Below are 14865 nucleotides of genomic sequence, written 5' to 3' on the forward strand. Positions count from 1 at the left end.
GTGGCCCTGTGCACAGGAGTTTAGATCCCCTTGACGGTTCATGACATCTTGGCTACAAAAGGAAAACACCCGCTCGCGGCTGTGGTGTTTTCATTTCTACACGCTCTGTTTGGTGTTGCACTAGGAAAGAAAGAGCAGACCCAGGGCAAGCTGGTGCCCTTTGGACAGTCTCTCTCAGGAATGTTCAACATGTTGGGAACTTTATGTCCATGTTTGGAAACGTCTCAGTAATTCTGTATTGGCTAATTTGTCTGTGGCTCAGCCTGTCCCGTGTGCGATTTGTCAGTGTTTGACCCAACAGAGCTGTTTTCCATCTTGTTTTTCTTTCTCTCTCTCGTTTTTTTTTTTTTTTTTCTTGCATGCTGCTTCTGTAGCCTCGCCCGTGGGGAACGGATACAGCAAACCCCCGGTCCCTCCAGTCTGCTGTCCTCAGGGAGAGAAGGGTCCCCCAGCCATGATACCCATCAGCATTGACCCGGAGAGCAAACCCGGGGAGTACGTCCTCAAGAGCCTGTTTGCCAACTTCACCACGGCATCGGAGCGCAAGATCCGTATCATCATGGCTGAACCGCTGGTGAGTCTGGAGAGGGGTGTCTCCTCTCTGCGGATTGGCTGTCACTGCTAAATACAGTTATGGTTAAACATGTGAATAATTAGCGTGGCTAAGACAACAAAACTTCCCTTCCCTGATAGTCTTATCTGATTTGCTTTTATCTATCCAGTGACCCTACGTGTGTTTCCTGACCCTCAGGTTGTGAACCCCTTTAAGGCCAGACAGGCCCAAATATCTTATATTAGTGTGTTATTGCGGGAATGAAAGATGTGTTTTTCTACATTACACATCATCAACACAGCACTGCGTCAACTTTAAATATACATTTGGAATTTTATCTGTTTTAGTGTATGTGTTTTTGTGGGGTCTAGTGGTTATAAGTGGTCACAGCCACAGTAATGTAGTAGAACTGAGAAGTGACAAGATTAACGAATAGAAAAACAACCCTGTTTAGATGAGGAGCTTTCCAAGAAACAATATTGCAGTGGAAACTGCAATATTGCTCTAAATTGTTGCTAAAAGTGACAGGAAGCAAGAAAGCTAACTGACATAAGCTGTTTATATTGTGTTGCAGGAGAATTTCCTGCTAATGAGGTTTGGCTGTTGGAGCAGCCTTGTCATATGGCCCTCATCCTTTTAAATAAACATCACAATTTATGATCACAGCTCAATGAAATGCCTATTTCGTTTGCTTTTTGTAAATTTGTATACTTTGCCGGTTTCATCTTGATTGATTTTGCCTTTTTTATTTTTTTCACTGTATATTATTAGGAGCTGCTTCTTGTGCAGTAAAGGTCGATGCTGGCCAGCAGCACCAGCAGCAGCCATCATAAATAACTCAGACAGTCAGGCAGACGGTGTAGGGTGCCTGTCTGTCAGCGTGAGCGCCAGTAAATTACCAGTGAAAGTGCATAGTTGTAATAAAATCACACACTCTAATTATGTGATAAAGCCCAGCTGCTAAAGAGCTGAAAATATTTATTTCTCTCTGCAGTAGCGGATACATGCAAGATGTTTAATCTAATAACTTGCTGACATATTTAGGAGTGGATGGCCATCTCCAGTTAAAGGCTTGTGATTTACAAGAAGCTTGTGAGTTAGTGAGTAGCTCCGGTCTGCAGGGAAGTGTTAATTACCACGGGGAGAGTGTGCAAGCCCCTGATTCAGCGTAACTCCCCCCCTGAGGACAGCAGGGAGGATGTGTGTTTGTTTTTCCTCTAAGTGGAAGGCTGGCTGAGTAATTGCATCCTGTTGTGTGTGTAGTGGCGGACAGTTGTTTCTCCCCTTCATCCTCATTATTGAGGTGAACTTGTTTAACCGAATCCACCATCTTCGCCCAAGTCGTCCAAACAAACAGCAACAGGGACGAACGTTGCATGAATCATGGTTTATGTGAACTCGGTCCACATCAAAAAGAGGTGCGATATTTTCTTTGGATGGACTCCAGAAGTCGGCATCCTCTAAACGACGTGTTTGCACTTCAGATTGAGCCGTTGTCACCTGCATAAACAAGACGGTATTTATCTGTGGGATGCGTGCGGGAGCAGGGTGCGGTAGATGCAAACAGAACTTTCTTGTTTGCAATTTTAATTGATTCATTTATCAGGCTGACGATGAACAGCAGCACTGCAGGGGTTGTGGAGTTGCTATATTTGGATAATAAAGTCCCAGGTTTGTTATATTGAGATGCCTGCTTCTGTGTGCCGGCCTGGGTGCGTATCCTGGATCCGAGCCCCTCCCTTTGGCCCTTTTATGTCTCAGATGATAGAATCCTGTAATGAAGCCCGCTGTCATGATGATCCTGACTGCCTGTTCCTGCCCAGCAAGTCACTGACTGATGTTTCTCTCATTTGCTGGACATTGAGGGCAGAAATACCCCTCCTACATATGTGACAGAGCCGACAGAATCACGAATCATATTTTCTGTTTGATTTCAGGAAAAGCCATTAACAAAGTCACTCCAGAGAGGAGAAGATCCTCATTTTGACCAAGTAAGTGAAAAAAAGTGTGGCCAAATGTTCAAAATTTATTCAAAACTGTGGCGAAATGATGACATAACAGTTTGTGGTTGTGAAAGATTGAAAATTGAAGTTGTCACCGCGACATTAAAAGAGCCGAAGGCAGTGAAAGCCTCTCGCGTCCTCATAAAGACCTTTCAGATCCAGTGAAGGACGGGGTGTTTACCTTAAACGCTGGCTCTGGGTCTGTGTTAGGTGTGTCCAGCAGGTCTGCAGCTCGACACAGAAGGCCCTGTCCCAGCCACAGGGGTGTGTTTGTGCTGCTGCGTGAGGCCATTCAAACAGCCGCACAGAGCGGGGATTCTTCTCCAGCCCCGGTGCTGAATGAAGGGTCCGCTGTGTTCCCCTGGCCCGACCAGAGTCCCCACCCTTCCTGTGCGCCCAACCCATCCCACCCATTCCTTCCTTTTTCTCTCTTTCCCCCAAAACCAAGGGAGACCGGCCCATTAGCAGTCAGTAGAGTTGCATTAGGGCCAGAACCCCCTTTCGTTTGCTCTCCATCCTTTATTGCAGCTCTAGAGATTCTATTAAAATGTGCTTATTTCATCATGTGCATTCTTCAAATGCACTCAGGTTTAAAATCAAATGCAGACTCGGCTGCAATTAGATTTTGGGGTTTAAATTGGCGTTCGCATAAACACAGGAAGCACCGATGGTTATCTCTCCCTCTGGTATGTTAACTGTGCTGTACGTCTGACTCCCACAGCTGATAAGCACCATGAGCTCTTTGGCTGAGTACTGTCTCCCCTCCATCCTGCGCACTTTGTTTGACTGGTACAAAAGACAGAATGGACTGGAAGAGGATGTGCACGAGTACAGACCGAGAGCGAACACCAAGTCCAAAAAGTGAGTCAGGAAATTCATCACAAAGAATCATCAGCACATGTGTTAATCTGAGTAATGATGGGTCATCTGAGACTGTAACAGTACAGTTTTCTGCTTCTTTGAACATTTTGCATGATGATATCATGCTTTTATTGCCACAACGTGGCTCCAGAATAGCTATTGCAGCTCAGATTCACTCTTTTGAGTGTTTGTGACAAAAACTTTAAGCCATGCCGAATGCTGCTTCCGATCACGGGCGAGCAGCAGAAAGTTTTGGTGCCAAAAAGGCTGCAGCTAACATGAGACATGGAGGTGGGAATGTTGATGAGGAGAGGCTGTTTTTTCTTGCCTGTGGAGCTGGTGCAGTTGTTCCTGATGGCCATTGCTCTTAATCAGACTTAAACATGGTGCATAAATGGTTAATCTGACATCAGGAATCTGGTGAAAAGCTGTACCAGGCATAAAGCAACCATTTTGGCTGTTTCGTAATACTGAGTGGCTTTTTATTTTTTTTGAGATTGACTCTTATCTTTTCTTTTTTTGTAATAGTGATGAACAGCAGAGAGATTATTTACTTGAAAGGAGAGATTTGGCCATCGACTTCATCTTCTCTCTTGTGCTTATTGAAGTTTTGAAACAGGTGAGATCTTCGGTCTACATTAAACTTCTCAGTGCTGCTCACATTGAACCCAACAGATAATGGCAATGATTAGCAGGTGAATGCTAACACATCTTATCAAACCTGACTGATAATCATCGCCTTTGGAAACACAACACACAACAATGATTGTAAATGATTGAAGGAACCTGCTCCTTCTGGTAAATTCACTCATTTGTGGATGTTTATTCGGCTGTCTCTTGTCTCTTATCTAGATTCCGCTCCACCCAGTCCTGGATAGCTTGGTCAATGAAGTCATTACTTTAGCCTTTAAGCACTTTAGATACAAAGAGGGGTAAGCTCTGTCTGGCTCTACACTGCTCCCTTTGGTGTAACCTGATCCTTCTTCAAGACTTATTGTGTTATTGTGTAGGTATCATGGTCCAAACACTGGCAACATGCACACTGTAGCAGACCTGTATGCTGAAGTCATTGGAGTATTGGCTCAGTCCAAGTAAGTGGCAAATACCGTACAGTCTCATATATTTGGATATTTTTGTTGTAAAGCTGTTAGGTCACCGTCCCCTGCTCCGCTCTGCTGGGTTTTGGTGTGATTACCATTCCTCGCAACTCCCCGTTCGTGAGACTGGAAGCGTCAGATGACTAGCTTGCGGACAGGTTTCCTTCACACCAAACTTGGACTGGAAATTGATGTCTGTTTCAGATCATGGTAGCAGAGCAGATCACGTCACAGAGATATGGTTGCTGAGCACGCTGCACACATTCATCCTTTCCAAACAAAACTCTGCTTTATTCCACACTACAGGTTCTTTTTTTTTAAGTCATGATTTGATCAGTTCGGGCACTGAAGCAGAGGTTAAGAGATGCTTGCACGAGCCCCCATGATGAATTAGCAGTTATATTTAGCAGCCGAAGAATCCTATCACTGGGTCAATTTGGGGCGAGGGATCAGCTTCTAGATGAACAGCACCGCTCATGTCTGCATTTTGAGATTACGATGAGGGGATGGTATTTTTAGAAGTCACGCTCCCAGAGTCACATCAGAATCTTATATTTTTTCAGGTTTCCTGCTGTGAAAAAGAAGTTTCTGACTGAGCTAAAGGAGCTGCGGCAGAAAGAGCAGAGTCCAGCCGTGGTCCAGAGCACCATTAGTCTCATCATGGGGCTCAAGTTTTTCCGAATCAAGATGTATCCCGTTGAAGATTTTGAAGCTTCCTTTCAGTTCATGCAGGTATAGCAGAGTCCTTGGAATAGGTCAGAAATGATATTATCATGCTTTTGCACTGGGTTAGCTTAATATGATTGTTTAAGTGTTTCCAACTCCTCACCATAGATTTCATTAAATGCCACTTATCGGTGTATAATGTAGTTTAAGATACTATTTTCAGGAACATCGTCTCATAAGCCTGCAGGGGGAAGAGTGGAATTTCAGAGATACATATACAATATAAATTATGTTTTATGCTGAATGTTGAACTCTTGTCTGCATTCTTTTCAACAGGAATGTGCCCAATATTTCCTGGAAGTCAAGGATAAGGACATCAAACATGCTTTGGCTGGACTCTTTGTTGAAATTCTGGTTCCTGTTGCAGCAGTATGTCATTTCATACACTATGCAATCGTTCGTGATCATTTACTTTAAAAGAGAAGTTGATAAAATCGCTTTGTGTCTTCCCAGGCTGTGAAGAACGAGGTGAATGTGCCGTGCCTGAGGAACTTCGTGGACAGCTTATACGACACAACCCTGGACTTGTCGTCCAGGAAGAAACACTCACTGGTGAGTTATGCAAGCAGATGTTTGGCATTCTTGGTGTTTTTTACTCATCACTTTGACACTCTGGTCGCAATGTTTTCCTGCCGTTCTCATTTTCAGATCCAGAAATAGGGGAGACATGCTGCCCTTTCCAAGTATAATACCAAGCGTAAAAGTGTATATCCACCCTGCCCTGTAAACACTGTTTACATTTGACTCATGCTCGATTAAATTCACTTGATAGTGCAGAGACAGTCACATAATCCTGAAATAGTTTATTTGAAGGGTGTAAATCAAAATAGTTGTTACAATGCTGTTATGGGAATGCTATATATATGATATGATATGATATAAGAGCTCTAAATGTTGAGTGTTCTACTTTCAGGCATTTTATCCTCTGGTGACTTGCCTACTGTGTGTCAGCCAGAAACAGTTCTTCCTCAACAGATGGCATGTTTTCCTTAACAACTGCCTCTCAAATCTGAAGGTAATATAATAAGAACGCTTGCTGTGTGACATTGCTGTCTGCCTATTTTTACTGCATAATTTTTAGAGTATTCTTACAATGTTGGGACCAGAATATAGAGAATATTGTATCTAAAAGCTCTTTCTAACAGCTTTATATAGTGGAGGACATTAAACCTTATTTTCTGGGGCGATTAAGTGCTTTTACTCTTTTGTCACATCTTTTTTGCAGCAATTTCTAATGTAATCTCTTCACAGAGTCGAGACCCTAAAATGGCTCGCGTTGCACTTGAATCCCTCTATCGATTGTTGTGGGTTTACATGGTCAGAATCAAGTGTGAAAGCAACACTGCAACGCAGAGGTAAATCATGATGAATCGAATGAAAAACAACAAAATCATTATATGTGTTATATGGGTTTATTTGCTGTTGTGACTAAATAAAAGAATCAAAGTATAAATACACATTTGCATAACTGATGGTGCTGCTGCACCAGGTCTCATTATTTTGCAGGGTTTTAGATATTTGTCAAAGAAAACCTCAGCATCTTTTTTATTCTTTCCACAGTCGCCTCAACACGATTGTAACAACGCTTTTCCCCAAAGGATCTCGCAGTGTGGTACCCAGAGACATGCCTCTCAATATCTTTGTCAAAATCATCCAGTTTATTGCACAGGTGATTACCACATTTTGTTTATTTCAATGACACTAATGGGATGTGCAGTCCTGACACGTCATTTACGTTTCTCTTTTTGACAGGAAAGACTTGATTTCGCCATGAGAGAGATTATATTTGACCTTCTTTGTGTTGGGAAACCTGCTAAAGCCTTCAGTCTTAACCCAGAGGTACACATGTATCAACCGATCATGATCAAAATATGACCCAAAACAATCCAAAAACTGCCTGTACAGTTGATTTTTCTGCTCCAGTGCTGTGTTATGCATTATTGGTTATTGTTTGGTTGCGGTCTGTGCAGAGAATGAATATCGGTCTGAGAGCATTCCTGGTCATCGCTGATAAACGCCAGCAGAAGGACGGCGAGCCACCCATGCCGAACACTGGCTGCACTTTACCCTCCGGGCACACTCTACGAGTGAAGAAGACATATCTGAGCAAAACACTGACCGACGAGGAGGCTAAAGTCATTGGTGAGTGAAAGAACCCATCGTTAGCAATGTAGAAATTGGTCAGAGACATTAAGCTTGGAATCGCTTTCACAACAAGAACTGGCAAAATTAGCGGGTGTTTGTTTTCTCCAGGAATGTCACAGTATTATTTTCATGTGAGAAAAGCTATCGACAACATCCTCCGACACCTGGACAAAGAGGTGGGCCGCTGCATGATGATGACTAATGCTCAGATGCTCAACAAAGAGCCGGAGGATATGATTACGTAAGCCCTCACTCAAACACTGCAAAAAACAGCAGAATCACGATGGAACACTGTTGTTACACTATAGAAGTGAGTTTTGATGCTCAACGTCAAATCTTTATTTTTTTAGAGGTGAAAGGAAGCCCAAAATCGATTTATTCAGGACGTGTGTTGCTGCCATTCCTCGCATCCTGCCTGATGGGATGTCCAAACCAGAACTCATAGACCTACTGTCACGGTGAGTATACTTCCTGTTAAGGACTGATGGCTCAAGGAGGCATCCATTTGTCAGATTTACGATGTTAATATCATCCCAAACTCATGTGTTAATCATCATTTTGGTCCTTTTACCCAGGTTGACGATCCACATGGATGATGAGCTGCGGCTCATAGCCCAGAATTCCTTGCAGAGTCTGTTGGTGGATTTCTCTGACTGGCGTGATGACGTTCTGTTTGGATTCACAAACTTCCTGTTACGTGAGGTCCAAGACACCCACCAGGGACTGTTAGATACATCCCTCAAATTACTACTGCAACTGCTCACACAGTGGAAAATAACAGCGGCCGCCCCAGGGAAGAAGCACGACGGTGCTAAAGTACACACTTGTGAGGTACACAACTCAGTGTTTGACATATTTCTGTGTGTAGGAAGAGGGATAGTCTGATTACATGTCAATCCAATCCACATTTTTAACATAGGTCATCAATAGTTTACATATTTTCACAAATAATTGTTTTCTGTTGATGTTTTCATCCCAGTTGCTGCAGAGCAGCTCCAGTCTCAAGGTACCTGCAGAACGTGGTCCCCACTCCACTGTGCTGCATGCTGTGGAGGGCCTGTCGCTTGTTCTGCTCTGCTCCTGTCAACTCACCACCCGCAGACTCGCCGTTTCCATTCTCAAAGAGATACGAAGCCTTTTCATGGCCATTAAACCATCTGAGGTAGAACAGGAATTAAGTCGGGCTGCATGACAAAGAGTTGTTGAATGCCTGAGTGCACGGGCTGTGATTTTGTGGTTTGCAGGATGACGACAAACCGATGATAGAGATCATGGACCAGCTCAGCCCTGTGATCCTGGAAAGCTTTGTCGGTGTTGCCATCTCTGACACAGTAAATTGGAATTTGCCATTCTCTTTAAGTGACTTCTGGAGTTCAATTGCTTGTGTGAAAGTCCTTGCAGCGTCTGTTGTGATTTCAGAGTTCTTCTTTAACCTCCCACTTGTTTGTGTGCAGGCTTCTCTGCCGGTTGGCCACCACATAGATCTCCAGTGGCTGGTGGAGTGGAACGCCCTGCTTGTCAACAGTCAACATGACATTAGGAGTCCCTCTCATGTGTGGATCTTTGCACAGTCTGTGAAAGACCCCTGGGTGCTTTGCCTTTACAGTCTCCTCCGACAGGACAACCTGCCCAAACACTGCTCCACAGCTCTCAGCTACGCCTGGCCTTACGCCTTCACTCGAATGCAGATGCTCATGCCCCTTGTTGATCCAAAGTAAGGATTGTTGAACACAACATTGAGCTCAGGAGGAACCGTGAAACCTAAGGGATCTTTTTTTTTCTTGAATTTCAACAGTACTCCACTGTACGCTAAGAAGACCGGCACTTCAGGCAGTGGAGACAATTACATAACCCTGTGGAGAAACTACCTAATCCTTTGTTTTGGGGTTGCCAAGCCAAGTATCATGAGCCCTGGCCATCTGAGAGCATCGACACCTGAGATCTCGGCCACACCCGATGGCACCAGCAGCTACGATAACAAGGTAGCTGTCTTTAGCATTATTAATTCCCTCAGTGCCTCCAGGATCAGGTGTTCATTTGGAGCTTTTTGAAATTCAGGATCCGAGTGTCAGATTACACCGAGCCTACCGAACATGAATGGAACAGGAAGCTGATCCATCTCTTCCTAACTGTGCCGCCATTGATCTCAGTACAGACCTGTGTAATTAGCTGTGTATGTTTGACTGTGCTGGCTGTTTCAGGTTATCGGGAGCCCATCTGTAGCTTGGCTTCTGAAGCAGCTGGTTCCACTGATGAGGGCAGAGGGCATTGAGTTGACAGAGTCATTAGTTCTGGGGTTTGGTTCTGCCAACTCCCTTGTATTCAGGTATATTTTCTGGTGTTTCATGTAGTAATTATAATAACTGATGCCCACATTTGAGAATTAATAAAGCTTTTGGTACAGGGAACTTGTGGAAGAGCTACATCCCCTCATGAAAGAAGCTTTAGAAAGAAGGCCGGAGGTTTGTTAATTGCATTTGTGACGTAGATATCACATTAATAAATATCATTAGTTGCATACAGTGATGTATTTTCCAGACAGGCTTATTAATGTTTTTATTAATGATTGTTTCACAGAACAAGAAGCGTCGCGAACGGCGAGACCTGTTGAGACTCCAGCTTCTGCGCATCTTTGAGCTGCTGGCTGATGCAGGCGTCGTCAGTGACAGGTAAGGCATTTTGTAATAGACTCAGGAGGTCATGGGATCAAAAAACAAAATGTTTGATTTGGATTTGCATGTTAGCATATGTTGATAAAGCACCTGTTTGCTGTCTCACCATGTAGCACCAACGGAGCTCTGGAACGTGACAGTCTCGCCATGGGCGCTCTGTTCCTGGAATACATGGATCTGACGCGGCTGCACTTGGAAGTTGAGAATGACAAAGATGCCGAAATCCTCAAGGATATAAGGGCTCACTTCAGCGCCATGGTGGCGAATCTCATCCAATGCGTTCCAGGTAGCTTTAAAACATTCTGGATGGGAAGAATTTGGAACTTATATTCCTCATCAGTGTGAGGATTTGACAGGATATATGAAAATTGGTTTTCCTTGGCCCAGCACGTGGAGCTTTTTGGTACTCATCCTGGTTTGGCTACAGCAAGCTGTCAAAAGCTGCAGGAAATAGAACTAGTTGCCCCTCAAAAAAACTCAGATTAAATGGATGCATATGAATCATATCATAACAGTTTACTGGCATAATGTAAAGTCTATCTTTAAGCTTGAATCTTTTGCTGACTTTTCACCATTCGGGACTTTAATAAAATCTGTCTTGTTAATTTCCAGTGCACCAGAGACGCTTCCTGTTTCCACAGCAGAGCCTGCGACATCACCTCTTCATTCTCTTTAGCCAATGGGCCGGCCCCTTCAGCATCATGTTCACCCCTCTGGACCGCTATAGTGACAGGAATCACCAGATCACAAGATATCAATACTGCGCCCTAAAGGTAAGCATGTGATCTTCATACTGGACAATTACCTGAGCATCAAAATAGCCCATGATGACCTTGAGAATGTGTCCTTGAATATGAGCCACTTGTTCTTAACTTTAAATCAGACAAAAAATAAATAGGTCAATATCTAATTGTAAATGTTCTGTAAAATTACAGTAAACCCCACAAAGCCTGACTGACAGAATGAAGTGCTTTTGTTTGATCGGCGACCTGGGGATTATAGTTTTTATTGATTGCTATTTCCCCACATGATTAAGGGAACCTCTCCCACATATTAAATCCCATGACACATGATTTTTTTATTTTTAAATGTTCTTCCAGGCAATGTCTGCTGTGCTGTGCTGCGGGCCTGTCTTTGATAATGTCGGCCTGACTCCAGATGGATACCTCTATAAGTGGCTGGATAATATATTAGCCTGCCAGGATGTTCGGGTATGTTCTCCAATTCCCTGGCCCAGAACCTCTTTCTAATAACTTGCAGAACCCTGCCTTTTAAAAAAAAAATCTCAGCCCTTCGACTTAGATTAATGCTCCACATCATCTTACTATCTCTCGGAAGGTTTGAAAGGGTTTGGGTTGAAAGTAAATTTGTCAGATGTCATCTTGAAATCAGGTCATGATGTAATGTTTCACGCATTATTCTCCCTTAAAGCCAATGTTTTCCTGACCTTTTCATTCTGTGTTTGTAAAGATCCTGGAAGCAATTTCCCAGAATCAATAAATCTTTCAAAAAGCCCAGGCTCTTCAGATATTCCTGATCGTCATCATGACGTGAAATACAGCATTTCCCGTCTGATTCTCCGTTTACGATTCAGGTTCATCAGCTTGGCTGTGAAGTCGTCATCCTCCTCTTGGAGCTCAACGCCGACCAGATCAACCTTTTCAACTGGGCTGTGGATCGCTGCTACACAGGCTCCAAACAGCTCGCCTCGGGCTGCTTCAAGGCAATCGCAGCAGTCTGTAGCAGCAGGTATAACAGCTGTCAGCTCACTCTCTCATTTCTGTTTTTTCCCATTTCTTCTCTATTGCCATGTTTTTCTTCTCTTTCCCCAGCAGGAACTACGCAAGTGACATCGTCACACTGCTGAATCTGGTCCTCTTCAAGGCATCGGACACCAACAGAGAAACTTACGAGATTTCAATGCAGCTTATGCAGGTAAGGCCAATAAAGCTTTCTTTGCTTCCCCTTTGCTATTCTGTAATGGATATCATGCTTCTTATCCTTTAAACAGATCCTGGAAGCTAAACTGTTTGCACACTCTAAGAGGGTTGCAGAGCAGAAGCCAAGCTGCATCCTGTATGGCACTCACGGACCCCTGCCTCCTCTGTATAGCGTGTCTCTGCCACAGCTTTCCAGCCAACTGGCAACAATGTATCCTGAACTCACACTTCCGCTATTCTCAGGTAGATGTGTGTTGCGTGGTTAAACATCTTACAACAGCTAATTAGTCTGACTTAAAGTAAACTGAAAAACTCAGCTGAATTGTGCCAGAGTTCTTATATTAGCTGCTTATTCTTCTTTTCTTTTATCCAGAGATTAGCCAGCGGTTCCCCACCTCTCACACCAATGGGAGGCAGATCATGCTGACTTACCTCCTGCCTTGGCTCAGCAACATCGAGCTCGTGGAAAGTGGCCTGCTGCTGCCGGCCTTCCCGCCATCCCACTCAGATTACAACCCCTCTTCCCACACCTTTGATACAGGTTCATCCCACCAGCTGAAAGGCAACGGCTGGGGCTCCTTACAGGCCACATCTCTGGTGCTCAATAACCTCATGTTCATGACAGCCAAGGTAAAAGTTGGGTAAAATGAAACGTGACTTATTTAATGTAACTGCTGCTAAAATTTCACAACTTGTCAGTATGGAGACGACCTTCCCGGTCCAGAGATGGAGAACGCCTGGAATGCTTTGGTCTCTAATCAGAAGTGGAGCAACAACTTGAGAACCACGCTGCAGTTTCTCATAAGTTTATGCGGTGTGAGCAGCGACACCACCCTCCTACCATACGTAAGATATGTCATTTAAGTCAACTGGCAAATGTTAGGTAGTTTTGTGTACAGTTTGACTCAGATATTTTATATTTTTTCAGATCAAGAAGGTGGTTATCTATCTGTGCCGGAACAACACTATGCAAACTATGGAGGAGTTGATATTCGAGCTACAACAAACAGATCCGGTCAACCCAGTTGTGCAACACTGTGATAGTCCTCCCTTCTACCGCTTCACAGCAACAAACAAGGTCACCATAGCAGCTTCTGGTGAGAATAATCAAGACCATTACCAGCATTTTCATGAACAAATAGGCCTTAAAGCAATTTTTTTTTCTTTTTTTGGCTGGATTTAAGGTACTACATCCAGCAGCAATACAGTTGTTGCAGGTCAGGAGAACTTTCTTGGCACAGATGATGTCAAGATTGTAAAGGAGAATGAGGAGAGGTAAAAACAGCAATATCTTGAAGTTTCTCTTTGAAGAAATCCCCATCCATATCAAGACTGAAGATCTTTTTGTCTGACCCCAGGCTAAGCCACATGATGCGAGCCCACAACCGCCTCGAGTCACGCTACAGCAACAGCTCAGGGGGATCGTACGATGAAGAGAAGAGTGAGTACATCTTGGTTGGAAATCTTGCTTGTCATAGTTCTGCGAGGCGAGGCTGGTGGGTCAGATGGTGACCGACATGGAGCCATTGATAATGCATGAGCACTGCAGTGTGGCCTGGGGTTCTTGAAAGCTTCTATGGAAACTGACTGAGGAATAAATGCGGTCAAGCTCAGAGGCTCTGAGCTGCTGACATCTTTTCCATACTGACAGCTGCTGGCTTGTCATTCCTGCATGTGTTATTTAATCTTTCCCGGTTTCCATGGATAACCACGTTATCTTGATTTTATGCAACCCTCAGGTGAACCGCTCCCTCCTTATGCCGATTGGCTGATGCGTGTGATCGAAACCAACCAACCTCAGCCGCTGCCCATGCCCCTGAATGGAGGATGCTGGGCTCCACTGGTGGACTTTTTGCCAGAGACGGCTGCTCCCAGAGGACCACTGCATAGGTTATTCACATCCATTTGCAATCACATTTAAAATATCAAGACAAAAGCTGCAGCTCATCACATACCTCACACGAAACCAAAACTGCTCTATCTCTTCACGTGCTTTCTTTATTTCTTTGCTATAGATGCAATATAGCGGTCATCTTCATGACAGAGATGGTGGTGGACCATGGCGTGAGAGAGGACTGGACCATGCATTTACCTTTACTGTTACATGCACTATTTTTGGGTGAGGTTATAGATTTGAATGATGTGTGACCGTTAAATCCTACCAGATATCCTTGGTCCCCATTAGTATTTTTTTTGCTCCAGGTTATACTGAGGTACAAAGATAAATGTGTGGCCATGAGAAAGGAACTCACAAAGGAATAAAAGGCCCTGATATAAGCTTTGATTCCTTCTTCAGGCATGGATCACTACCGTCCAGAGGTTTTCGAACACTGTAAGCGTCTTCTTCTCCACCTGCTCATCACATTGTCATGCAATAACAACCTCCAGGCCATCGCCTCCGTCTTGCTGCAGACACGTGAGGTCAATGGCACAAAGACTTTGACCTGCAAGCCAGGTCCTCAGCTGGACTACCTATCCTCAGGTAAAAATATCAGTACAGTATTCACGCTGCAGATTGTTTCCCCCTCTCCAACATAAACATGTGATTATACTGTTTGGGGGGATGTTGTTTCTTATCTCAGGAGAGCATGTTTGGTCACCGAGCCAAAAACAATACTGAGCACAAAGGACATCAGAAGTCATGATTAAAGCATTCCATTCTGCTATTTTTAACCTCTTGCTTTAACTGGAGCCATCTGCTCCCACTTACTTAGGCTGGTCTGATTACAGTCACTCCTACCAATAATTGCTCCTGCAAATGTCAAGGCATCACGAAATGGCAAGATTGTTTAAATATCGTGTTACAATAATACATTTAACAAATTAATGCTGAGCAGTAGAAGGGAATGACATCACCCATCCATTGTT

General features: G+C 43.9%; 1 protein-coding gene across 9 annotated transcripts in view; it reads left to right on the forward strand.

Annotated features, from left to right (window-relative positions):
- frya (furry homolog a (Drosophila)) overlaps window positions 1–14865 on the forward strand; it is a 38541-nt gene that overhangs the window by 12932 nt on the left and 10744 nt on the right. For 7 of the 9 annotated variants that reach the window (XM_029844288.1, XM_029844282.1, XM_029844284.1 and 4 more), the window contains exons 2-39: window positions 375–574; window positions 2491–2544; window positions 3278–3417; window positions 3946–4036; window positions 4270–4349; window positions 4428–4508; window positions 5078–5246; window positions 5517–5609; window positions 5694–5792; window positions 6154–6255; window positions 6492–6595; window positions 6801–6909; window positions 6993–7079; window positions 7211–7382; window positions 7494–7626; window positions 7736–7843; window positions 7961–8216; window positions 8365–8547; window positions 8630–8716; window positions 8840–9099; window positions 9181–9367; window positions 9587–9711; window positions 9790–9847; window positions 9963–10054; window positions 10171–10343; window positions 10670–10830; window positions 11158–11268; window positions 11652–11806; window positions 11890–11992; window positions 12069–12240; window positions 12371–12627; window positions 12697–12843; window positions 12926–13094; window positions 13182–13272; window positions 13356–13438; window positions 13737–13887; window positions 14013–14116; window positions 14294–14479. In XM_029844288.1, coding sequence (XP_029700148.1) covers window positions 455–574; window positions 2491–2544; window positions 3278–3417; window positions 3946–4036; window positions 4270–4349; window positions 4428–4508; window positions 5078–5246; window positions 5517–5609; window positions 5694–5792; window positions 6154–6255; window positions 6492–6595; window positions 6801–6909; window positions 6993–7079; window positions 7211–7382; window positions 7494–7626; window positions 7736–7843; window positions 7961–8216; window positions 8365–8547; window positions 8630–8716; window positions 8840–9099; window positions 9181–9367; window positions 9587–9711; window positions 9790–9847; window positions 9963–10054; window positions 10171–10343; window positions 10670–10830; window positions 11158–11268; window positions 11652–11806; window positions 11890–11992; window positions 12069–12240; window positions 12371–12627; window positions 12697–12843; window positions 12926–13094; window positions 13182–13272; window positions 13356–13438; window positions 13737–13887; window positions 14013–14116; window positions 14294–14479 — 5053 coding nt within the window. In that variant the 5' untranslated portion in view covers window positions 375–454. The remainder of the gene's footprint in view (window positions 1–374; window positions 575–2490; window positions 2545–3277; window positions 3418–3945; window positions 4037–4269; window positions 4350–4427; window positions 4509–5077; window positions 5247–5516; window positions 5610–5693; window positions 5793–6153; window positions 6256–6491; window positions 6596–6800; window positions 6910–6992; window positions 7080–7210; window positions 7383–7493; window positions 7627–7735; window positions 7844–7960; window positions 8217–8364; window positions 8548–8629; window positions 8717–8839; window positions 9100–9180; window positions 9368–9586; window positions 9712–9789; window positions 9848–9962; window positions 10055–10170; window positions 10344–10669; window positions 10831–11157; window positions 11269–11651; window positions 11807–11889; window positions 11993–12068; window positions 12241–12370; window positions 12628–12696; window positions 12844–12925; window positions 13095–13181; window positions 13273–13355; window positions 13439–13736; window positions 13888–14012; window positions 14117–14293; window positions 14480–14865) is intronic. The other 2 variants (XM_011608581.2, XM_029844287.1) reach the window with 1 other exon arrangement.

Source organism: Takifugu rubripes, chromosome 11 (assembly GCF_901000725.2).
Source record: "Takifugu rubripes chromosome 11, fTakRub1.2, whole genome shotgun sequence".
Taxonomy (NCBI): domain Eukaryota; kingdom Metazoa; phylum Chordata; class Actinopteri; order Tetraodontiformes; family Tetraodontidae; genus Takifugu; species Takifugu rubripes.